Below are 26,236 nucleotides of genomic sequence, written 5' to 3'. Positions count from 1 at the left end.
GGAGTGAGTTGTGTTCCTTTCATGCCCCAGTCCAGGCGGAGCTCCTTCCTCTTGTCCCTGCTGTTCAGTCAGAACTCTGCAGTTCTTGCCTAGTCCCTAAATCATCCCAGGGTCGGGTCATATAAGCCCCATCCAGCTCAAGACTTAAGCCTCCAGGGCAATTAATCGTGCTCAAATCCTGGGGGTGGTGTTTGCTTCTAGCACTGGTGGTGGCTGCATCCCACACCAGGCAGAGCCACCCCATCCCCGCCCCTACTCACACTCTGCCTCTCCAAACAGCAGCCCAAGTTTCCCTAATGGCTAGGACTGGCCCTGTTGCTTCCCCGTACTGCTCACAGTTATGAGCTGAGATCCTGCATCGTGTCTTGTTACAGCTGCTTAGGTTTCAAAAATGGCATGGGACACAGAATGTGTTCCCTCCCCGAAACAGTTCCTTCTCACAGTCTTCCAGTCATTCCCTAAATTAATTAGATTCAGGGCTTAAGAGGGTCAGGGTGCTCTACTGAGGACTGGATTGTACTACCATATGGTAGTGGACCACAGAAAAATACTCACCCTCTCCCATATTGGGGAATCACTTCTGGTTCCCTGTGGGTCCCAGCCACACAGGCTCTCTGTTTTCCTTTTGCTTCCTAGATTTTGGTTTTTGCTGTCGCTTTTCTGTTTAACTCCTGTGTTCCCTCTGGGATAATATATCCAAAGTGTCATTGTCTACACAATTTTAGCTCTTGTACATGGATGAGGCACGCTTGAAATTCTTGCAGTCATCCACCTTTTCCTGATCTTGTTTCTTCTGCCCCATTCCCCAGGTTCCTCCAGGGTCTCACAGTTCCCCTGTATGTGGGAAAGGCAGTTTTCTTTCTGCCCAATCCTGCTTCTCCTTTGTCCACCCAGATGAGGTTTCCGCTATAATTGCTACTTAAAGTGGTTCTGTGGAACATTTTGTAGCAGAGAAAATCAGGGCTGAGGGAGCACCATAAAGGTTAGAAAAGATTAGAACATTAGGTTAGAAAATCTGAACTACTCTACTTGTCTTGATTAGGAGGATTAGAGTTGATGTTGGATGGGTTTGTTGGTTTATTTTCCACTTATCTATCAGAATGAAGAACTTACTGCCTTTTCTTCTTAGTTGGTCTAATATTTATCACTTTAATTATTTTTAAGTGTACAATTCAGTGGCATTAAATATATTTATAATGTATCATGATCATTACTACCTATGCCCAAAACTTTTTCATCATCCCCAACAAAACTCTATATCCAAAAACAAATAAAACCCTCTATATGTACATAGAACAATGAAGTTGGGCCCCTATCTTGCACCATATAAAACAGTTAAATGCATCAAAGATCTTAACGTTAACAGCTAAAATTATAAAACTCTTAGCAGAAAACATTTGGGCTGATTTTCATGACCTGGGATTTGGCAATGATTTCATAAACATAATGTAGAAAGCACAGGCAGCAAAAGAATAAGTAAGTTGGACTTCATTAAAAATTTAAAAATTTTTTTACATCAGAGGTCACTATCGGCTGGATGTGGTGGCTCACACCTGTAATCCCAGCACTTTGAGAGGCTGAGGCAGGTGGATCACTTGAGGTCAGGAGTTCAAGACCAGCCTGACCAACATGGTGAAACCCTGTCTCTACTAAAAATACAAAAATTAGCTGGGCATGGTGGCGCACACTTGTAGTCCCAGCTACTTGAGAGGCTGTGGCAGGAGAATCACTTGAGCATGGGAGGTGGAGGTTGTAGTGAGCTGAGATCGTGCCACTGCACTAGAACCTGGGCGAGAGAGCAAGACTCCATCTCAAAACAAACAAAATGAAGCAACCCCCCCCCCCCCAAAAAAAAGGTCACTATCAAGAGAATAAAAAGAAAGACAACTCAGAATGGGAGAAAATATTTGCAAATCATATGACTGATGAGGGTTTAATATCCAGAATGTGTAAAGAACTTTTACTGAGCAGCAAAAAGAAAACTCAATGAAGAAATGAACAAAGGCCTTCAAGAAATGAACAAAGGCCTTCAATAGCCATGACTTTACTTTTTTAAATTTAAATTTAAATTTTTTGAGACAAAGTCTTACTCTCTTGCTTGGGCTGGAGTGCAGTGGTGTGATTGTGGCTCACTGCAGCCTTGATCTCCCAGACTCAAGTGATTCTCCTACCTCAGTCTCTGGAGTAGCTAGGATGACAGACTCACACTACCACATGTGACTTTGTGTGTGTGTGTGTGTGTGTGTGTGTGTGTGTGTGTGTGTGTGTGTAGAGACAGGGTCTCACTATGTTGCTCAGGCTGGTCTTGACCTCCCGGGCTCAAGTGAGCCTCTCACTTTTATTTTTATTTGTAGTAGAGATGAGATCTTGCTAAATGTTCCCCAAGCTGGTCTCGAACTCCTGAGCTCAAGCAATCCTACCTTCCTCGGCCTCCCAAAGGGCTGGGATTATAGGCGTGATTCACTGTGCCTGGCCTAGTTTCTTTGTTTTAATTTTTTTCCTCCCCATTTGTCTTTTGAGTTTCCCTGAGAATCTGTCTTGCTGCTGTCTCAGTTGTCATTCACTGTTATTACACTGGAACCCTATTGATGTAGTGGTAAGGAATTAGGGAGGGGAAGTGTTTTGTAATCTCATGATTAAATGTCATTTCTTTTTTTTTTTTGTTGGTCCTGAGTCCCTGAATTGTGACTCTCAGAAGTGTTTCTTAGCCCTTGCCCTCCCACTTAGATGAGACAGGAAGGCTATAAGCCTCGGGGGTTTTCTAATTGTCTTTCCTCTTGGTAGATAATGGTGTGAGCATATTTGAATATAGTTTCTTTCCTCTCCTCCTGCTCAAGGCACAAGGAAATTTTCCTCAAATATTTGCAGTGAAAACATACTAAAACCCTTGTAGGATTCCTGGAGGTAAAACCTAGGAAAGTGTAGGGGCCCCTCTAAGACTGGGATGTCAGGATTTTTAAACTCTCAAACTAATCCATATTTGGCCTCCAGAAGTTGTCAGTTTCTACTTGAGTGTTTCTGTTCTAGGAAAGCTGTGATATTCTGTATCTGTCTTTCTAGTTTTTTTTGGTGGTGGTTTGCCTTGTGACCTCAGTTTTTGGATTGATCTAAGATAAATTACTGATTTTCAGTTTTCTCAGCGTTTTTTCTTGTCAGGATAGAAGTGAGGACCTCCAAAATCCTTACATATTATAGCTGCCTGGTGAGTTTTGTTTGTTTCTTTTTTAAAAAAAAAATTTTTTTTTTTTTTTGGTACGGAGTTTTGCGCTTCTTCCCCAGGCTGGAGTGCAGTGGCGCAATCTCGGCTCACTAAAACCTCTGCCTCCCAGGTTCAAGCAATTCTCCTGCCTCAGCCTCCCAAGTAGCTGAGATTACAGGTGCCCGCCACTATATCTGGCTAATTTTTTTTATATTTTTGATAGAGACGGGGTTTCGTCATGTTGGCCAGGCTGGTCTTGAAATCCTGACCTCAGGTGATCTACCCGCCTCGGCCTCCCAAAGTGCTGGGATTACAAGTATGAGCCACCTTGCCTGGCCCGTTTTTTCTTACTTTTAGTAAAAATAACGTCACGTAAACTGTCATAGGTGTCTGTGGGCTTATTTTTGATGTTCTCCTTTGTTGGAAATTCTTGTGAAATACCTTCCAGGTCTTAGTCTTTGTGAGGATCAGGTTCTGCTTTCAATTGGATGTTTTAAGAATTCGTTTTAAAATAATTTGTTTTTCTTATTATTAGCACCCTATGTTTAGTTGCTGTACTTATTTGGGTAGTGTGGTAAGCACAGTGGCTTAGGCATGAGAAATATAACTAGAGATCTCATAATTTTATGTGTTTATAAAGTGTTTTATTTAAAAATTAAATAATTGCAAATGAGTGGATAAAGAAACTGATATATATATATCTGATTATATATATATCTGATTATGTATATATATCTGATTATATATATATGATGGAATACTACTCGGCTATAAGAACGAATGAATTAATGGCATTTGCAGTAACCTGGATGGGATTGGAGACTATTATTCTAAGTGAAGTAACTCAGGAATGGAAAACCAAACATCGTATGTTCTCGCTCATAAGTAGGAGCTAAGCTATAAGGATGCAAAGGCATAAGAATGACACAGTGGCTTTTGGGGACTCAGAGGGAAAGGGTGGGAAGGAGGTGAGGGATAAAAGACTACAAATTGGGTTCATGTGTACTGCTTGGGAGATGGGTGCAACAAAATCTCAGAAATTACCACTAAAGAATTTACTCATGTAACCAAATACCACGTATTCCCCAGAAGCCTGTGGAAATAAAAAATAAAAAAAATTGCAAATGTAAATATGACAGTAACAAAGATGGCAAAGAACAAAGATGAAAAAGTATGCTGTATTACCTGAAAGTGCTTTTATGGATATCTTAGCTTATCCTTCGTCCATTTAAATATTGTTAGTTTTAGCCGGGAACATGCCTGTAATCCCAGCACCTTGGGAGGCTGAGGTGGGCAGACTACTTGAGACCAGGAGTTTGAGACCAGCCAGGCCAACATGGTGAAACCCGTCTCTACTGAAAATATAAAAATTAGCCGGGCGTTGGGGCGCATACCTGTAATCCCAGCTATTTAGGAGGCTGAGGCAGGACAATCACTTGAACCTGGGAGGCGGAGGTTGCAGTGAGACGAGATTGTGCCACTGAACTCCAGCATGGGTGACAGAGTAAGACTCTGTCTCCAAAAAAAAAAAAAAAAAGACAAAAGACAAAAAAGAGAAACAAAAAAAACGTATTGTTAGTTTTGATGATTAGCTACTAGGGTAAGTACTTTTCTACTCATTAAATTCCATTAGTGACTGTGCCTTGATTTCCCTGAAAGGATGCAGTATAGAGTAGGCTTTTGATTGGAGATAGACTTCCTGATTTTCCACTTAGTATTTAGGAGTGAAAATTATTATTATTATTATTTATTGGTTTTTTTTTTGGAGACAGGGTGTCACTGTATCGCCTAGGCTGGAGTGCAGTGGCTTGATCCTGACTCACTGTAGCCTTGACTTCCTAGGGTCAAGCAATCTTCCCACCTCAGCCTCCTGAGTAGCTGGGACTACAGGCACGTGCCACCACACCCGGCTAATTTTAAAAAATTCTGTAGAGATGGGATCTCACTATGTTGTTCAGGCTTGTCTCAAACTCTTGGGCTCAAATCATCTTCCCACCTCAGCCTCCCTAAGTGCTGGGATTATAGGTGTGAGCCACTGCACCCAGCCGGAAGTGCAAATTATTTAACTCCTTTATTTTATTCAGCAAATAAATGTCTTTGAGCCTCAGTTTCCTGTAATAAGGTTCTTATAAGTTTTAAATGAGGTCAGTGTGCATTAAATGTACATGTTAGAATTTGGTAAGGTTAGTAAGAAAACCAAAGACATGTGGACCCATTACAAAAAATTCCAGCATTTACCCTAAGAGATGCTTTTTAAGTGGTTGAAATTTGGTGGCATGGAGGAAATGTATATGGGCTCGTATCACATTTGGGAGTAAAATTAAGGCATGAAATTTAAACAAAAAATAAAATTGTGGGTACATAGTAGGTGTATATATTTATGGGATTTATGAGATTCTGAGACAGGCATGAAATGTGTACTAATCACATCATGTAAAATGGGCTATCCATCCCCTCAAGCATGTATCCTTTGAGTTGAAAAACAATCCAATTTTATTCTTTCAGGTATTAAAAAATGTACAATTAATTTAATACAGTAAATAATACATTAATTTGATCTCAAACTCCTGACCTCAAATGATTAATTAGATTAATTAATGTATTATCTATTATTTATTATATACACCCTGTTGTGCCATCAAATACTAGGCCCCCCCCCCTTTTTTTTTTTTGGAGACAGAGTCTTGCCCTGTCGCCTAGGCTGGAGTGCAATGGTGCGATCTTGGCTCACTGTAACCTCCGCCTCCTGGGTTCAAATGATTCTGCTGCCTCAGCCTCCCGAGTAGCTGGGATTACAGGCGCCCACCACCACGCCCAGCTAATTTTTGTATTTTTAGTAGAGATGGGGTTTCACCATGTTGGCCAGGCTGCTCTCGAACTCCTGACCGCGTGGTTCGCCCGCTGCGGCCTCCTAAAGTGCTGGGAGTACAGGTGTGAGCCACTGCGCCTGGCCAAATACTAGGTCTTATTCATGCTTTCCAACTGGTTTTTTTTTTGTACCCATTAAACGTCACCACATCTTGCCCCCCCTAGCACTTCTCTTTTCTTTCTACTCTGTGTCTCCATGAGTTTGTTTTGATTTTTAGATTCCACAAATAAGTGAGAATATGCAATGTTGGTCTTTCTGTGCCTGGCTTATTTCACTTAGCATAATAACCTCTAGTTCCATCCATGTTGTTGCAAATGACGGGATCTCATTCTTTTTTATGGCTGAATAGTAGTCCATTTTGTGTAACTACCACATTTTCTTTATCCATTCATCTCTTTTGATGGATACTTAGGTTGCATCCAAACTTGGCTATTGGGAACAGTGCTGTAATAAACATGGGAATGCAGGTATCCCTTTGATATGCTGATTTGCTTTATTTCTGGTGTATACCCAAGCAGCTGGATTGCTGGATCATATGGTAGCTCAATTTTTAGTTTTATAAGGAACCTCCAAACTGTTCTTTGTAGTGGTTGTCCTATTTCACGTTGTTGCCAACTGCGTATGAGGATTTTCTTTTCTTTACATCATTGCCAACATTTGTTATTGCCTGTCTTTTGGATATAAGCCATGTCAACACAGGCAAGATGGTATCTCATGGTAGCTTTGATTTGCATTTCTCTGATGATCAGTGATGTAGAACGCTTTTTCATATGCCTATTTGCAATTTGTATGTCTTCTTTTGAGAAATGTGTATCCACATTTTTTGCCCATTTTTGATTGGATTATTAGATTTTTATTCTGTAGAGTTGTTTGAGCTCCTTACATATTCTGGTTATTAATCGCTAGATGGATAGTTTGCAAATACTTTCTCCCATTCTTTGGGTTGTTTGTTCACTTTGTTGATTGTTTCTTTTGTTATGCAAAAGCTTTTTAACTTGATGTGATCCCATTTGTCAAGTTTTGTTTGGTTACCTGTGCTTGTGGGGTATTGTTCAAGAAAATTTTGCCCAGACTAATGGCCTAGAGAGTTTTCCCCAATGTTTTCTTGTAGAGGATTCATAAATTGAAGTTTTAGATAAAAGTCTTTAATCCATTTTGATTTTATTTATGTATAGAGCAAGAGATAGGAGTCTAGTTTCTTTTTCTTTTTTTTTTTTTTTTGAGGTGGAGTTTCGGCTCTTGTTGCCCATACTGGACTGCAATGGCTCGGTCTCAGCTCACTGCAACCTCCGTCTCCCAGGTTCAAGCGATTCTCCTGCCTCAGCCTCCTGAGTAGCTGGGATTACAAGAGCCCACCACCATGCCCGTCTGATTTTTGTATTTATTTATTTTTATTTATTTATTTATTTATTTAGTTTTTTGAGACGGAGTCTTGCTCTGTCACCCAGGCTGGAGTGCAGTGGCACGATCTCGGCTCACTGCAAGCTCCGCCTCCCGGGTTCACGCCATTCTCCAGCCTCAGCCTCCCGAGTAGCTGGGACTACAGGCGTCCATCACTGTGCCGGCTAATTTTTTGTATTTTTATTAGAGACGGGGTTTCACCGCAGCCAGAATGGTCTCGATCTCCTGACCTCGTGATCCGCCTGCCTTGGCCTCCCAAAGTGCTGGGATTACAGGCGTGAGTCATTGCGCCAGGCTAATTTTTGTATTTTTAATAGAGACCGGATTTCACCATGTTGGCCAGGCTGGCCTCGAACTCCTGACCTCAGGTGGTCTGGCCGTCTCGGCCTCCCAAACTGCTGAGATTACAGGTATGAGCCGCTGCACCCGGCCTGGAGTCTAGTTTCATTCTTCTGTATATGGATATCCAGTTTTCCCGGCACCATTTATTTATTTATTTTTATTTATTTTATTTTTTTTTGAGACAGAGTCTCATTCCATCACCCAGGCTGGAGTGCAGTGGTGTGATGTGGGCTCACTGCAACCTCTGCCTCCCAGATTCAAGCAGTTCTCCTGCCTCAGCCTCCCGAGTAGCTGGGATTACAAGCTAATTTTTATATTTTGAGTAGAGATGGGGTTTCACCATGTTGGCCAGGCTGATCTCGAACTCTTGACCTCAAATGATCCACCTGCCTCGGCCCCCCAAATTACTGGGATTACAGGCATGAGCCACCGTGCCGGGCCAGCACCATTTATTTTTATTTTATTTTACTTATTTTTTTGAGAGTGAGTCTCCCTGTGTTGCCCAGGCTGGAGTGCAGTGGTGCTATCTCATCTCACTTCATGCAGCCTCTGCCTCCTGCGTTCAAGCGATTCTCCTGCCTCAGCCTCCCAAGTAGCTGGGATTACAGGCACCCACCATGATGCCCAGCTAATTTTTGTATTTTTAGTAGAGACGGGGTTTCACCATGTTGGCCAGGCTGGTCTCAAACTCCTGACCTCAGGTGATCCTTCCGCCTTGGCCTCCCAAAGTGCTGGGATTACAGGCATGAGCCACCATGCCCAGCCTGGAGTCTAGTTTCATTCTTCCGTATATGGATATCCAGTTTTCCCGGCACCGTTTACTTATTTATATTTATTTATTTAATTTTTTTTGAGACAGAGTCTCATTTCATCACCCAGGCTGGAGTGCAGTGGTGTGATCTAGGCTCACTGCAACCTCTTCCTCCTGGGTTCAAGCAATTCTCCTGCCTCAGCCTCCTGAGTAGCTGGGATGACAGGTGTGTACTACCACCATGCCCGGCTAATTTTTGTATGTATGTATGTATGTATGTATGTATGTATGTATGTATGTATGTATTTGAGACAGAATCTTGCTCTGTTGTCGAGGCTGGAGTGCACTGGCACGATCTTGGCTCACTGCAACCTCCGCCTCCCAGGTTCAAGCGATTCTCCTGCCTCAGCCTCCTGAGGAGCTGGGATTACAGGTGCATGCCACCAGGCCTGGCTAACTTTTTTTTCGTATTTTTAGTAGAGATGGAGTTTCACCATGTTGCCCAGGCTGGTCTCGAACTCCTGACCTTGTGATCTGCTCACCTCAGCTTCCCAAAGTGTTGGTATTACAGGTGTGAGCCAGCGTGCCTGGCCCCAGCACCTTTTATTTATTTTTCTGAGAGTGAGTCTCACTGTGTTGCCCAGGCTGGAGTGCAGTGGTGCTATCTCCCCTCACTGCAACCTCTGCCTCCTGGGTTCAAGTGATTCTTCTGCCTCAGCCTTCCAAGTAGCTGGGATTACAGGTGCCTGCCACCATGGCTGGCTAATTTTTTTTTTTTTTTTTTTGTTTTTAGCATAGATGGGGTTTCACCCTGTTGGCCAGGCTGGTCTCAAACTCCTGACCTCAAGTGATCCGTCTGCTTTAGCCTTCCAAAGTTCTGGGATTACAGATGTGAGCCACTGTGCCTGGCCCCCAGCATCATGTATTGAGCCTTTTTCTTTTCCCCAGCGTATGTTCTCGGCACCTTTCTAGAAATAGAAAATGAGTTCACCGTAGATGTGTGGGTTTGTTTCTGAGTTCTGTATTCTGTCCATTGGTTTATGTGTCTGCTTTTATGCCAGAATCATGCTGTTTTGGTTACTATAACTCTGTGGTATAATTTAAAGTCTGATAATGTGATTCTTCCAGTTTTGTTCTTTCTGCTTAGTATAGCTTTGGGAATTCTGGAACTTTTGTAGTTCCGTGTAAGTTTTAGGATTGTTTTTTCTATTTCTGTGAAGAGTGTCATTGGTATTTTGATAGGGATTGCATTGAATCTATAGATTGCTTTGGATAGTATGGACAGTTTAACAATATTGATTCTTCCAATCCATGAACATGAAATATCTTTACATTTTTTGGTGTCCTCTTCAATTTCATTCAGTTTGCTTTTCAGATTGGTCACTGTCGATGTTTAGAAATGCTGCTGATTTTTGTATATTGATTTTTTATACTGACAGTTTACTGAATTTGTTTATCCGTTCTAATAGTTTTTTTGTAGAGTCTGTAGGTTTTTCTAAATATAAGATCATATCATCTGCAAATAAGGGTAATTTGACTTCTTCCTTTCCCTTATTTCTTTCTCTTGTCTGGTTGCTGTAGCTAGGACTTCCAGTAGTACTATGTTGAGTAACTGCTGGAAGTGGGCATTCTTGTCGTGATCTGGATCTTAGAGGAAAGGCGTTCAGTTTTTCCCCTCAGTTTGATACCAGTTGTGGGTGTGTTGTATATGGCTTTTATTATGTTGAGGTATGTTCCTCCTAAACCCATTTTTTTGAGGGTTTTTATCATGAAGGAATGTTGAATATTATCAAATAGTTTTTAAGCATCAATTGATATAATATGGTTTTTGTTCTTCATTCTGTTGATATGATGTATCACATTGATTTGCATATATTGATCCCCTCTTGCATCCAAGGGATAAACTCCACCTGGTTACGATGAATGATCTTTTTTTTTTTTTTTTTATTGATCATTCTTGGGTGTTTCTCGCAGAGGGGGATCTGGCAGGGTCACAGGACAATAGTGGAGGGAAAGTCAGCAGATAAACAAGTGAACAAAGGTCTCTGATTTTCCTAGGCAGAGGACCCTGCGGCCTTCCGCAGTGTTTGTGTCCCTGGGTACTTGAGATTAGGGAGTGGTGATGACTCTTAACGAGCATGCTGCCTTCAAGCATCTGTTTAACAAAGCACATCTTGCACCACCCTTAATCCATTCAACCCTGAGTGGACACAGCACATGTTTCAGAGAGCACAGGGTTGGGGGCAAGGTCACAGATCAACATGAGCCCAAGGCAGAAGAATTTTTCTTAGTACAGAACAAAATGAAAAGTCTACCATGTCTACCTCTTTCTACACAGACACGGCAACCATCCGATTTCTCAATCTTTTCGCCACCTTTCCCCCTTCTTTCTATTCCACAAAACCGCCATTGTCATCGTGGCCCGTTCTCAATGAGCTGTTGGGTACACCTCCCAGACGGGGTGGTGGCCGGGCAGAGGGGCTCCTCACTTCCCAGTAGGGGCGGCCGGGCAGAGGCACCCCTCACCTCCCGGACGAGGCGGCTGGCCGGGCGGGGGGCTGACCCCCCCACCTCCCTCCTGGACAGGACGGCTGGCCGGGTGGGGGGCTGAGCCCCCCACCTCCCTCCCGGATGGGGCGGCTGGCTGGGCAGGGGGGCTGACCCCCCCCACCTCCCTCCCGGCCGGGGCGGCTGGCCGGGCAGAGGGGCTCCTCACTTCCCAGTAGGGGCGGCCGGGCAGAGGCGCCCCTCACCTCCCGGATGGGGTGGCTGGCTGGGTAGGGGGCTGAGCCCCCCACCTCCCTCCCGGACGGGGCGGCTGGCCGGGCGGGGGCTGACCCCCCACCTCCTTCCCGGACGGGGCGGCTGGCCGGGCAGAGGGGCTCCTCACTTCCCAGTAGGGGTGGCCGGGCAGAGGCGCCCCTCACCTCCCGGACGGGGTGGCTGGCCGGGTGGGGGGCTGAGCCCCCACCTCCCTCCCGGACGGGGCGGCTGGCCGGGCGGGGGGCTGACCCCCCCCACCTCCCTCCCGGATGGGGCGGCTGGCCGGGCGGGGGGCTGACCCCCCCACCTCCCTCCCGGACGGGGCAGCTGGCCGGGCAGAGGGGCTCCTCACTTCCCAGTAGGAGCGGCCGGGCAGAGGCGCCCCTCACCTCCCAGACGGGGCGGCTGGCCGGGCGGGGGGCTGACCCCCCCACCTCCCTCCTGGACGGGGCGGCTGGCCGGGCAGAGGGGCTCCTCACTTCCCAGTAGGGGCGGCCGGGCAGAGGCGCCCCTCACCTCCCGGATGGGGCGGCTGGCCGGGCGGGGGTCTGACCCCCCCACCTCCCTCCCGGACGGGGCGGCTGGCCGGGCGGGGGGCTGACCCCCCACCTCCCTCCTGGATGGGGTGCTGGCCTGGCGGGGGGCTGACCCCCCACCTCCCTCCTGGACGTGGTGGCTGCCGGGCAGAGACGCTCCTCACTTCCCAGACGGGGTGGCAGCCGGGCAGTGGGGCTCCTCACTTCTCAGACGGGGCGGTTGCCAGGCGGAAGGTCTCCTCACTTCTCAGACGGGGCGGCCGGGCAGAGACGCTCCTCACCTCCCAGACGGGGTCGCGGCCTGGCCGAGGCGCTCCTCACATCCCAGACGGGGCGGCAGGGCAGAGGCACTCCCCACATCTCAGACGATGGGCGGCCGGGCAGAGACGCTCCTCACTTCCTAGATGGGATGGCGGCCGGGGAGAGGCACTCCTCACTTCCCAGGTGGGATGGCGGCTGGGCAGAGACGCTCCTCACTTTCCAGACTGGGCAGCCAGGCAGAGGGGCTCCTCACATCCCAGACGATGGGCGGCCGGGCAGAGACGCTCCTCACTTCCCAGACGGGGTGGCGGCCGGGCAGAGGCTGCAATCTCCGCACTTTGGGGGGCCAAGGCAGGCGGCTGGGAGGTGGAGGCTGTAGCGAGCCGAGATCATGCCACTGCACTCCAGCCTGGGCACCATTGAGCACTGAGTTAACGAGACTCCGTCTGCAATCCCGGCCCCTCGGGAGGCCGAGGCTGGCGGATCACTCGCGGCTAGGAGCTGGAGACCAGTCCGGCCAACACAGTGAAACCCACCAAAAAAACATGAAAACCAGTCAGGCGTGGCGGCGTGAGTGCAATCGCAGGCACTCGGCAGGCTGGGGCAGGAGAATCAGGCAGGGAGGCTGCAGCAAGCCGAGATGGCAGCAGTACAGTCCAGCTTTGGCCCGGCATGAGAGGGAGACCGTGGAAAGGAGAGGGAGAGGGAGACGGGAGACGGGAGACGGGAGAGGGAGAGGGAGGCGGGAGAGGGAGACGGGAGAGGGAGACGGGAGACGGGAGAGGGAGACGGGAGATGGAAGACGGGAGAGGGAGACGGGAGAGGGAGAGGGAGACGGGAGAGGGAGACGGGAGACGGGAGCGGCGGGGAGTTTTATTGAGTGATGAAATAGCTTTCATCACTTTGGGTGGTCCCCCTACCCAAAGGCAGGAAAGTCCCCACGATGAATGATCTTTTTAATGTGTCTGATTTGCTAGTATTTTGTTGAGGATGTTTGCACCAATATTTATCAGAGATATTGGCCTGTCATTTTCTTTTTTTGATGTGTTTTTGTCTGGTTTTGGTAACAGGGTAATACTGGCCTCACAGAATGTGTTTGGAAGTATTGCTTCCTTTTATTTTTTGGAATAGTTTGAGTAGGAATAGTATTGATGCAGGAATTTTCTCGGCCCCTTTGTTGGACTTGTGACAGGGGCGAATGTTTACTCAGCCTGCCGTGCTCAACCCCTTGTTGGAGGGTGCATGTGAGTGAGTGAGTGCGGGACCTGGCCAGCTGGTGGGGGCACTGACACAGCAGCAAGCCCTGTGCAGGGACCACGGCCAGACCAGGCACAAGCCAGTGAGTGTGGGACCCAGCTGTTCTGAGCACCAGCAGGAGCAGGCCTGTGCACAGCACCCAGGTTGATGGGGAGGGGGGTGGTTTCTGTGACCCCGAGGCCCCTGAGGGGGTGTTAACAGTGCTCCTTTAGTTCTGCTGTCTGCTGATGGCTGTGTGTTAACAGCTCAGTTGGCCTCTTGCCTTGTCATGTGGGGTGGCTGCCCTCCACTGGTGAGGGCAAAGGGCTGGTGTGACAGTCTTTTTTGGGTACCTGCACTCAGTGGGTCCTGAGCTCTTGTCTGGCATCCAAGAAGAATGAGGTTGAGTGGACACTTGAAGGATGGTGAAGGTGAAGAATTTTATTGAGCAGTGGGAATGGCTCAGCGGAGAGGGGAGCTGGAGAGGGGATGGGAAGGGCTGATCTCCCTGAAGTCCGGCCGTTTCTTCCCTAAGTCATGCTGTCTCCTTTCCCAAAGTTTGGCCATCTTCTCTCCGAAATTAAGCTGTTTCTCTCCTCTCTACCAACTGAATCTGGGGTCTTTATAAGCATAGGATCCTTTTTATAAGCACAGGATGGGGGCGGGGCAGACTGTAGAAGTTTTGGAAAAGGCAACATTCTGTTGGTAAAGAGACATTATTCAAACAGAACCAATCGGGAGAGAGCGGACAAACAGGAATAGAAGTTTTCACTTTGGGCTGTGGGTTTCAGGCTTTTTGGCTTGAATGTGGGGTTTCACCAGGGACTGCCCTTGTCGTCCTAGAATTTCTCTGCCTCCTGCCTCTATCAGTATTAGATCTTCTTTAAATGTTTGGTAGAATTCAGCAGTGAAGCCATCAGGTCCCAGGCTTTTATTTACTGGGAGAATTTTTATTATGGCGTCAATCTCGTTATTTGTTATAGCTGTGTTCAGGTTGCAGATTTGTTCATGGTTCAATCTTGGTAGATTGTGTCTAGGAATTTGTCCATTTCTTCTAGGTTTTCCAGTTCATTAGCATATAGTTTTTCATAGTAGCCATGAATGAACCTTTTTATTTCTGCAGTATTGGTTATCATTGTAATGTCTCCATTCTCATCTCTGGTTTATATATTTGGATCTTCTTTTTTTTTTTTCTTTTTTTTTTTTACTCTGGCCAAAGGTTTTTAAATTTTCTTTTAACTTTTACAAAAACCAACATTTTGTTTTATTGATATTTTGTATTATTTTCTTTATTTCAGTTTCGTTTGCTTCACTCTGATCTTTATTATTTCTTCTAATTTTGGGGTTGGTTTACTCTTGCTTTTCTTATTCTTTAAGATGTGTTGTTAGGTTGTTTATTTGAAGTATTTCTTCTTTTTTCATGTAGGCACTCACAGCTATAAACTTCCATTTTAGTAATGCTTTTGCTGTATCCCATAGGTTTTGGTATGTTGTGTTTCAGTATCATTTGTTTCAATGAATTTTCCAATTTTCTTCTTAATTTTTGCATTGACTTACTGATCATTCAAGAACATATTGTTTAATTTACATGTATTTTGTATACTTTTCAAAATTTCTCATTATTGATTTCTAGTTTTATTCCATTATCAGAGGAGATGCTTGATATTATTTCAATATTTTTAATGTCTTAAGACTTGTTTTGTTACTTAACATATGTTCTATCCTTGAGAATAATCCATGGGCTGAGGAGAAGAATGTGTATTCTGCAGCCCTTGGATGAATTTTTCTGTAAATATCTATTAGGTCCATTTGGCCTCTAATGCACATTAAGTCTGATGCTTCGTTGTTGGTTTTCTTTGGAAGGTCTGTCCAATGCTGAAAGTGGGATATTGAAGTCTCCAAGTTTTATCATATTGGGGCCTGTCTCTCCCTTTTGCTCTAATAATACTTGCTTTATATATGTGAGTGCTCCAGTGTTGGGTGCATTTATGTTTAAAATGATTACATCCTCTTGCTGAATTGACTGCTTTATCATTATATAGTGACCCTCTTTGGCTTTTCCTATAGTTTTTGTCTTGAAATCTATTTTGTCTTATATTAGTATAGCCACTTCTGCACTTTTTTGGTTTCCATTGGCTTTGGAAAAGATTTCTCGTAATTCTGTTTGATAAGGACACATGTTAGGAGGTTTTCAACACTTCAGTGAGTAGTAAACTTGTAAGTAAAGCAGGTATGAACAGAATCTCTTGGATTAGTGAAAAGTCAAAATCGTTAATTACTGTTTAATTTAAAACTGAAATTATAGGTATTAACAAATAACTGTATGCCTTATACTGTACTTTATTTATTTATTTTTCCGAGACGGTCTTGCTCTGTTGCCCAGGCTGGAGTGCGGTGACGTGATCTTGGCTCACTGCAGCCTCCGCCTCCCGGGTTCAAGCAATTTTCATGCCTCAGCCTACCGAGTAGCTGGGACTACAGGCATGCACTGGCACGCCCAGCTAAGTTTTTTGTATTTTTAGTAGAGATGGGATTTCACCATGTTGCCCAGGCTGGTCTCCAATTCCTGACCTCAAGTGATCCACCCACCTTGGCCTCCCAAAGTGCTGGGATTACAGGCATGAGCCATCATGCCCGGCCATATAATGTACTTTAAACATGATGATTTTGAAACTGGAAACACACGCACATGTGAGTAATTTCTTAAATGGAATTGAATTACCTTGAAGAATCTTAGAAAAATGATGTTTTTAATTTTAAATTAGTTTTGCGTCATACATGTCTTTATTTCTCAAATTTTAAAGAAAAGTCTATGAATTAAAGAAAATAAAACTTTTCCTGCATGAAAGCAATGAGCATATTATGTACCAAAAAGGTAGAAGAAAAATATCTTCTGTAATATTAGCTAGATATTACTTACTAAAGATATTTTTGGGGTATATTTATTAGCAATATTTTAATGCAATTTTAAACATAATTGTCATCATACTTCATAGACAGTTTATAGCCTGCTATTTTTGGTTAGCATTGTAGTATGAGCTATTTTCCATATTATTTGAACTTTTAAAATTTAATGGTTGGTATGATATTGTATGACTTGTATGCATCCTTGTTTACCTAGTCTTTATTATACACTTTAATTGATTACAGTTTTTTGTTTTTTTTTTTGCTTTTGTGAGCATCTGGCAGATACCTTTCTTGAGTAAAGTTATTATGTAGAAATATTTTCTTTGGGCCGGGTGCGGTGGCTCATGCCTATAATCCCAGCACTTTGGGAGGCTGAGGCAGGTGGAACATGAAGTCAGGAGTTCAAGACCAGCCTGGCCAATATGGTGAAACCCCCGTCTATACTAAAAATACAAAAATCAGCTGGGCATGGTGGCGCATGCCTGTAGTCCCAGGTACTCAGGAGGTTGAGGCAGGAGAATTGCTTGAACCCGGGAGGTGGAGAGGTTGCAGTGAGCCGAGATCGAACCACTGCACTCCAGCCTGGGCGACAGAGCAAGACTCCGACTCAAAAAAAAAAAAAAAAAAGAAAAGAAAAGAAATACTTTCTTACTTTCTTTGTATAGATAAAGGGAGATAGAATTACTAGATCAAAGTCTCTTGATGGTTTTTGCCAATTTGTTTTGTAAATGTATGTATCACCACAGGCTATCTATGAGAGTGTCTATTTCATGGAAACTTAGCTTACAATGAATAGTCATTTTACCCCTAAATATTTGATAAGTTGAAAAATGCTATCACATTTAACACTTCATAGGCTTTAAGAAGTTGCAGTTTTATATTCATTTCTTCATGCATTTTGTGTACTATTTCAAAAGTTTCTATAGGGGAATGAGAGCAAAGTAATGTGTTTTTCATTATTTATTTTGCTAACCAAACATATTTAATTACTAACCAAAAGGATGATCCTAATTAAGCCAACACTTGGAATTATTTTCATGTAAAATGTCTGTGATAGAGATAATTGAATTTAATAATGAAAAAAGTATTACAGAAATTTGCTCATTAAACTGAGCTTGTTTTCAGCTAATCCTTGTGCAAAGTGATAATGACTTTTTTTTTTTTTTTTTTTAATAAAGATGGGGGCTCGCTATGTTGACCAGGCTGGTCTCGAACTCCTGGCCTCAAGTGATCCTCCCATCTCCGCCTCTCAAATTGCTAGGAATACAGGCATGAGCCACCACACTTGGTTTAATAGTGGAATTTTTATTACACTTTTTTATGGATTCGAGGAGAGATGGCATTGTACATAACACATTCTACCGTTAATTTTCCATCTTTCACTTTTCTCATTGTGCTTTCCTTCCCATTCCGTTCCTGGTGTTGAACCAATGCATCATTTGTAAATTTGTAGACAGTCTGAGTTTTTCTGCCATAATCTGTTGTTTCTTCAGACTTCTTCTCTGGTTTATAAGAAAACTGTTGTTTTAAAACTCTCAGTTTTGTATTTTTTATTTCTTATTACACTTTAAGTTCTGGGATACGTGAGCAGAACGTGCAAGTTTTTTACATAAGTATACATGTGCCATGGTGGTTTGCTGCACCCATCATCCTATCATCTCCATTGGGCATTTCTTCTAATGCTATCCCTCCTCTTGCCCCCAGCCCCCCAACAGGCCCCAGTGTGATGTTCCCCTCCTTGTGCCCATATGTTCTCATTGTTCAACTCCCACTTATGAGTGAGAACATGCAGTGTTTGGTTTTCTGTTCCTGTGTTAGTTTGCTGAGAGTGATGGTTTCCAGCTTCATCCATGTCCCTGCAAAATATATGAACTGATCCTTTTTTATGGCTGCATAGTATTCCGTGGTGTATAGGTGCCACATTTTCTTTATCCAGTGTATCATTGATAGGTATTTGGGTTGGTTCCAAGTCTTTGCTACTGTGAATAGTGCTGCAGTAAACATATGTGTGCATGTGTCTTTATAGCAGAATGATTTATAATCCTTTGGGTATATACCCAGTAATGGGATTGCTGGGTCAAATGGTATTTCTAATTCTAGATCCTTGTGGAATCGTCACACTGTCTTCCACAATGGTTGAACGAATTTATCCTCCCACCAACAGTGTAAAAGTGTTCCTATTTCTCCACATCCTCTCCAGCATCTGTTGTTTCCTGACTTCTTAATGATCGCCATTCTAATTGGCATGAGATGGTATCTCATTGTGGTTTTGATTTGCATTTCTCTAATGACCAGTGATGCTGAGCTGTTTTTCATGTTTGTTGGCCATGTAAATGTCTTCTTTGGAGAAGTGTCTATTCATATCCTATGCCCACTTTTTGGTAGGGTTATTTGATTTTTTTCTTGTAAATTTAAGTTCTTTGTAGATTCTGGATATTAGCCCTTTGTCAGATGGATAAAAAAACACTTTTTTAAAAAAAAATTTTCCAATTCCTCATCAGTAAAAAAGCAGTAAAACATTCATGGTAATGATCATGGCCTATAGTTTTTTTTTTTTTTTAAGTGACATTAGGATTTAAAACTGGTATGAAACCTAATCATTTATTTTAGTTAGCTAACATCAGGATTTAGATTTATTTTTTTGACCCAATTGCAGATAGGCAGATCAGATCTCATAGACTGCCATCTGCCTCAAGCTCCTTTTGTAGTTATGTGAATGTGAGCCTGAAGGCTGAACCCACTTTTCTCTAATGGAGATTTTTTTTTATTACACTTTAAGTTCTAGGGTACATGTGCACAATGTGCAGGTTTGTTACATATGCATACATGTGCCATGTTGGTGTGCTGCACCCATTAACTCGTCATTTACATTAGGTATATCTACTAATGCTATCCCTCCCCCCTCCCCCCACCCCATGACAGGCCCCGGTGTGTGATGTTCCCCTTCCTGTGTCCAAGTGTTTTCATTGTTGAATTCCCACCTATGAGTGAGAACATGCGGTGTTTGGTTTTTTGTCCTTGCAATAGTTTGCTGAGAATGATGGTTTCCAGCTTCATCCATGTCCCTATATAGGACATGAACTCATCCTTTTTTATGGCTGCATAGTATTCCATGGTGTGTATGTGCCACATTTTCTTAATCCAGTCTATCATTGATGGACATTTGGGTTGGTTCCAGGTCTTTGCTATTGTGAATAGTGCTGCAATAAACATACATGTGCATGAGTCTTTATAGCAGCATGATTTATAATCCTTTGGGTATATACCCAGTAATGGGATGGCTGAGTCAAATGGTATTTCTAGTTCTAGATCCCTGAGGAATCACCACACTGTCTTCCACAATGGTTGAACTAGTTTACAGTCCCACCAACAGTGTAAAAGTGTTCCTGTTTCTCCACATCCTCTCCAGCACCTGTTGTTTCTTGACTTTTTAATGATCGCCATTCTAACTGGCATGAGATGGTATCTCATTGTGGTTTTGATTTGCATTTCTCTGATGGCCAGGGATGATGAGCATTTTTACATGTGTCTTTTGGCTGCATAAATGTCTTCTTTTGAGAAGTGTCTGTTCATATCCTTTGCCTACTTTTTGATGGGGTTGTTTGATTTTTTTCTTGTAAATTTGTTTAAGTTCTTTGTAGATTCTGGATATTAGCCCTTTGTCAGATGAGTAGATTGCAAAAATTTTCTCCCATTCTGTAGGTTGCCTGTTCACTCTGATGAGATATATATATATATATATATATATATATATATATATATATATATTTTTTTTTTTTTGCTGTGCAGAAGGTCTTTAGTTTAGTTAGATCCCATTTGTCAATTTTGGCTTTTGTTGTCATTGCTTTTGGTGTTTTAGTCATGAAGTCTTTGCCCATGCCTATGTCCTGAATGGTATTGCCTAGGTTTTCTTCTAGGGTTTTTATGGTTTTAGGTCTTATGTTTAAGTCTTTAATCCATCTTGAGTTAATTTTTGTATAATGTGTAAGGAAGGAGTCCAGCTTCAGTTTTCTGCATATGGCTAGCCAGTTTTCCAAACACCATTTATTAAATAGGGAGTCCTTTCTCCATTGCTTGTTTTTGTCAGGTTTGTCAAAGATCAGATGGTTGTAGATATGTGGTGTTATTTCTGAGGCCTCGGTTCTGTTCCATTGTTCTATATCTCTGTTTTGGTACCAGTACCATGCTGTTTTGGTTACTGTAGCCTTGTAGTATAGTTTGAAGTCAGGTAGCGTGATGCCTCCAGCTTTGTTCTGTTTGCTTAGGATTGTTGTGGCCCTGTGGGGTCTTTTTTGGTTCCACATGAAATTTAAAGTAGCTTTTTTTTCCAATTCTGTGAAGAAAGTCAGTGGTAGCTCGATGGGGATAGCATTGAATGTATACATTACTTTGGGCAGTATGGCCATTTTCATGATATTGATTCTTCCTATTCATGAGCATGGAATGTTTTTCCATTTATTTGAGTCCTCTCTTATTTCCTTGAGCAGTGGTTTGTAGTTCTCCTTGAAGAGGTCCTTCACATCCCTTGTAAGTCGTATTCCTAGGTATTTTATTGTCTTTGTAGCAGTTGTTAATAGGAATTCACTCATGATTTGGCTCTCTATCTGTTATTGTTGTATAAGAATGCTTGTGATTTTTGCACATTGATTTTGTATCCTGAGACTTCGCTGAAGTTGCTTGTCAGCTTAAGGAGATTTTGGGCTGAGATGGTGAGGTTTTCTAAATATGCAATCATTTCATCTGCAGACAGAGAATTTGACTTCCTCTTTTCCGGATTGAATACCCTTTATTTCTTTCTGTTGCCTAAATGCCCTGGCCAGAACTTACAATACTGTGTTGAATAGGAGTGGTGAGAGTGGGCATCCTTGTCTTGTACCGGGTTTCAAAGGGAATGCTTCCAGTTTTTGCCCATTCAGTATGATGTTGGCTGTGGGTTTGTCATAAATAGCTCTTATTATTTTGAGATACGTTTCATCGGTGCCCAGTTTATTGAGAGTTTTTAGCGTGAAGGGGTGTTGAATTTTATTGAAGTCCTTTTCTGCATCTATTGAGATAATCGTGGTTTTTGTCATTGGTTCTGTTTATGTGATGGATTATGTTTATTGATTTACGTATGTTGAACCAGCTGTGTATCACAGGGATGAAGCCGACTTGATCGTGGTGGATAAGCTTTTTGATGTGCTGCTGGATTCGGCTTGCCAGTATTTTATTGAGGATTTTTGCATCGATGTTCATCAGGGATATTGGCCTGAAATTTTCTTTATTTGTTGTGTCTCTGCCAGGTTTTGGTATCAGGATGATGCTGGCCTCATAAAATGAGTTAGGGAGGATTCCCTCGTTTTCTATTTTTTGGAATAGTTTCAGAAGGAATGGTGCCAGCTCCTCTTTGTACCTCTGGTAGAATTCAGCTTTGAATCTGTCTGGTCCTGGGCTTATTTTGATTGGTAGGCTATTAGTTACTGCCTCAACTTCAGAACTTTTTATTGGTTTATTCAGGGATTCGACTTCTTCCTTGTGTAGTCTTCGGAGGGTGTATGTGTCCAGGCATTTATCCATTTCCTCTAGATTTTCTAGTTTGTTTGCATAGAGGTGCTTATAGTATTCTCTGATGGTAGTTTGTATTTTTGTGGGATCAGTGGTGATATCCCCTTTATCATTTTTTATTGCATCTATTTGATTCTTCTCTCGTTTGTTCTTTATTAGTCCGGATAGTGGTCTGTTTTGTTGATCTTCTCAAAAAAACACCTCCTGAATTCACTGATAGTTTGAAGGGTTTTTCCTGTCTCTATCTCTTTGAGTTCTGCTCTGATCTTAGTTATTTCTTGTCTTCTCCTAGCTTTTGAAGTTGTTTGCTCTTCCTTCTCTAGTTGTTTTAATTATGATGTTAGGGTGTTGACTTTAGATATTTCCTGCTTTCTCTTGTGGGCATTTAGTGCTATAAATTTCCCTGTACACACTGCTTTAAATTTGTCCCAGAAATTCTGGTATGTTGTCTCTTTGTTCTCATTGGTTTCAAAGAACTTCTTTATTTCTGCCTTAATTTCTTTGTTTACCTAGTAGTCATTCAGGGGCAGGTTGTTCAGTTTCCATGTAGTTGTGCGGTTTTGAATGAGTTTCTTAATCCTGAGTTCTAATTTGATTGCATTATAGTCTGAGAGAGTGTTATGATTTCCGTTCTTTTGCATTTGCTTAGGAGTGTTTTACTTCTAATTATATGGTCAGTTTTAGAATAAGCACGATGAGGTGCTGAGAAGAATGTATATTCTGTTGCTTTGGGGTCAAGAGTTCTGTAGATGTCTGTTAGGTCTGCTTGGTCCAGAGCTGAGTTCAAGTGTTGTATATCCTTGTTAATTTTCCGTCTTGTCGGTCTGTCTAATATTGACAGTGGGTTATTAAAGTCTCCCACTATTATTGTGTGAGAGTCTAAGTCTCTTTGTAGGTCTCTAAGAACTTGCTTTATGTTCTGGGTGCTCCCGTATTGGGTACATATATATTTAGGATAGTTAGCTCTTCTCGTTGCTTTGATCCCTTTACCATTATGTAACACCCTTCTTTGTCTGTTTTGATCTTTGTTGGTTTAAAGTCTGTTTTATCAGAGACTAGGATTGCAGCCCCTGGTTTTTTTTGCTTTCCATTTGCTTGGTAAATGTTTCTCCATCCCTTTATTTTGAGCCTATGTATGTCTTTCATTTGTTTTTAAAATTATTATATCCATCCTACTTAGTATAAATTGGTTTCTTGTTGTGGTTTTGATTTGCATTTCCCTGATATGACTAATGATCTTGAGCATTTTTTCATATGCTTATTGGCCATTGGTATATATTCTTTTGAGAAATGTATATCTAAGTCTTTTCCCCATTCAAAAAATAGGGTTGTCTTTTTGTTGTTTAATTGTAAGAAGTCTTTATGTATTCTGGTTACCAGACCCTCATGAGATACAGGATTTGAAAATCGTTTTCTCTCATTGTATTTGTTGTGTTTTCACTTTCTTGATGGTGCCCTTTGACATGCAAAAGTTTTGACTTTTATTAAAAATGGGGCTGGTCATGGTAGCTCACACTTGTCATCCCAGTGCTTTGGGAGGCTGAGGTGGAGGATTTCTTGAGGCCAGGAGTTTCAGACCATCCTGGGCAACATAACTGGACCCCATCTCTACAAAAAATTAAAGAAAAAATTTAGCTAAGAGTATAGTTGTGTGCTGCACTTCCTCAACTAAGAACATAGGTGTGTGCCACAGGTACTCAAGATGCTGAGGCGGGAGGATTGCTTTAGCCCAAGAGTTTTGAGACCTCAGTGAGTCAAGGTCATGCCACTGTGCTCAAGCCTGTGTGACAGAGCAAGAGGCTAACTCTAAGGAAAAAAAATGGGGTAAACTTATACTTTCCTTATTTAAAGTTTTAACTTCTTAAAACCCTGTTGAATTACAGATACATCTATTATATAACTTAAGAGTTGATGCTATAGGCTGGGCACGGTGGCTCACGCCTGTAATCCCAGCACTTTGGGAGGCCGAGATGGGTGGATCACGAGGTCAGGAGATAGAGACCATCCTGGCTAACACGGTGAAACCTCGTCTCTGCTAAAAATACAAAAAAATTAGCCGGGCGTGGTGGCGGGCGCCTGTAGTCCCAGCTACTTGGGAGGCTGAGGCCGGAGAATGGCGTGAACCCGGGAGGCAGAGCTTGCAGTGAGCCAAGATCGCGCCACTGCACTCCAGCCTTGGTGACAGAGCAAGACTCCGTCAAAAAAAAAAAAAAAAAAAAAAAAAAAAAAAAAGAGTTGATGCTATAAAACTTAGTTAATGAAATATTTCCCTGGGCGATGGAGCTCTTGCAAGTCCTGTTGTATTTTTTGTTCATCTTTATGCCAGTCAGTTAGACAGTTCTTCTATGTCAAGCAGAGGATGGAATAATAAACCAAAACACTGCTTAGGGCTTTCAGAGAGTAAGTGTTCAGTAAATATATTCGATAAATTACTGAATTATTTTTTTAAATGATGGAAAGGAAAATCTTGCCCTCTCTTTTTCTGGGTGTTGGCTAGTATAAATCTTTCTTGAAGTGATAATCTACATCTGTGTTTTGATTTCTAAGGATTTCCCAAACATAAGCTATATATAAGTGAGAGGAAATAATAACTTAGGTGCCTAATGATAATATGACAAGATAAGTACAAGGGTCAGCTATTTGTTGTGAAATAGCAATGTATATAATTTAAATATGAATACCATTTTGCTGTTTAATCCCCCAAATTTTCTTTTGATTTCTTTTAAAATTCTTTTGTGGTAGGTAGGTTTATTGTTTCTTAAGAATTAACTTAAGGGTAGTATTTTCTGATACATTTTTAAGTAACACGAAGTTTAACTTCTGTTTAAACACATCATATAGAGTACATTGAAAGACCTCAGTATTTTCGAAATGTTTAGTAAGTAATATCAGTAGTTTCCTTAAATGATATTTTAATCCTAGGTAAGTGTACAGGTAGGTTGTGTTACTCATATTTTTATATCCTTAGTGAAATAGAATTCTTTTTTTTTTTTTTTTTTTGAGACAGTGTCTGACTGTTGCCTTGGCTAGAGTGCAGTGGCATGATCTTGGCTCACTGCAACCTCTGCCTCACAAGGCTCAAGCCATCCTCCCACCTCAGCCTCCTGAGTAGCTGAGACCACAGGCATGAGCCACTCATGCTCTATTATGAGCCACCACACCCGGCCTAAAATTCGTTTTCTTTAATATTTTTTCTTTCTACACCCACAACTGTAACATTTCCCTTAGTTTTTACTTTGAATGTGCATACTCTTACACGACTTAGAGTATGGCTATATTTTCAGTTTGCTAGAGCTTTACAATTAATTTAAAACATGAAAGGCTAATTAAGGGAATTCTTTAAATTTTGTTTTAATAGTGAAAGCAAGTTGAATACATTGGTGCAGAAGCTTCATGACTTCCTTGCACACTCATCAGAAGAATCTGAAGAAACAAGTTCTCCTCCACGACTTGCAATGAATCAAAACACAGGTAAATTGAAAAAGAATGTGCTATACCTTCTAGTCTTTTTTCTATTTTTTTTTTACACTTATGGAGGTAACCATTTATTTTATTTAGAGAGCAGCTTTTAAAAGAGATTTCAGTTTGTGGAAAATGACAGATTAGCAAGCTTTATAGAAGCCCCTATTATGTATCTTAGCTATATCTGATACAGGAGATTTTAATTTTGGTAAGTATGACTATAGAAAGCTTAGAAAAGGAAGCATTTATGGTTTTATATGTAATGGAAATGTGTTATAGAATGGCTAGTGAATGTTGACTGTGAAAAAATAGTATTAGAAGAGGCAGGAGTAGTATAGGAATGTTTTGTCCTAGCAATTATTCATGTATTAGGAGTTAAATTTTTATTTTTATTTTTGTGATGGAGTCTCGCTCTGTCACCCAGTCTGGAGTTCAATGGCATGATCTTGGCTCACTGCAACTTCTGCCTCTTGGGCTCAAGCTATTCTGCTGCCTCAGCCTCCTGAGTAGCTGGGATCACAGGCGTCTGCCACCATGTTTGGCTAATTTGGTATTTTTAGTAGAGACTGGGTTTCACCATGTTGGCCAAGCTGGTCTGGAACTCAAGTGATCTGCCCTCGTTGGCCTCCCGAAGTGCTAGGATAACAGGCATGAGCCATCACACCCAACATAAGAGTTAAATTTTGTTTGATAATATCCCTGAGTAGATTTGGTGTATTTATTTTTTAAAATAAAACCACTTAACACCTCCTCTCTACCTCCCTGTCTCTCTCTTTTAAAAAGATATTTTTTTTTTCTTTTTTTTTTTTTTTTTTTTAGAGACGAGGTCTTGCTTTGTCACCCAGACTGGAGTGTAGTGGTGTAATCATAGCTCTCTGCAGCCTCAGACTTCTTGGGCTTAAGCAATCTTCTCACCTCACCCTCCCTGGTAGCTGGGATTACAGGTGTGTGCCACCATGCCTGGT

General features: G+C 42.4%; 1 protein-coding gene across 9 annotated transcripts in view; it reads left to right on the top strand.

Moving 5' to 3' along the window:
• Positions 1 to 26,236, top strand: part of ATRX (ATRX chromatin remodeler) — a 286,622-nt gene that overhangs the window by 45,714 nt on the left and 214,672 nt on the right. For 8 of the 9 annotated variants that reach the window (XM_008978121.6, XM_003824403.6, XM_003824402.6 and 5 more), the window contains exon 2: positions 25,168 to 25,280. The exons of the other annotated variant lie outside the window; for it this stretch is intronic. In XM_008978121.6, coding sequence (XP_008976369.3) covers positions 25,168 to 25,280 — 113 coding nt within the window. The remainder of the gene's footprint in view (positions 1 to 25,167; positions 25,281 to 26,236) is intronic. 9 annotated transcript variants of the gene reach the window in all.

The sequence above is a fragment of the Pan paniscus genome, chromosome X (genome assembly GCF_029289425.2).
Source record: "Pan paniscus chromosome X, NHGRI_mPanPan1-v2.0_pri, whole genome shotgun sequence".
In the NCBI taxonomy this organism is placed as follows: Eukaryota; Metazoa; Chordata; class Mammalia; order Primates; family Hominidae; genus Pan; species Pan paniscus.
This window is presented reverse-complemented; position numbering and strand designations above follow the sequence as displayed.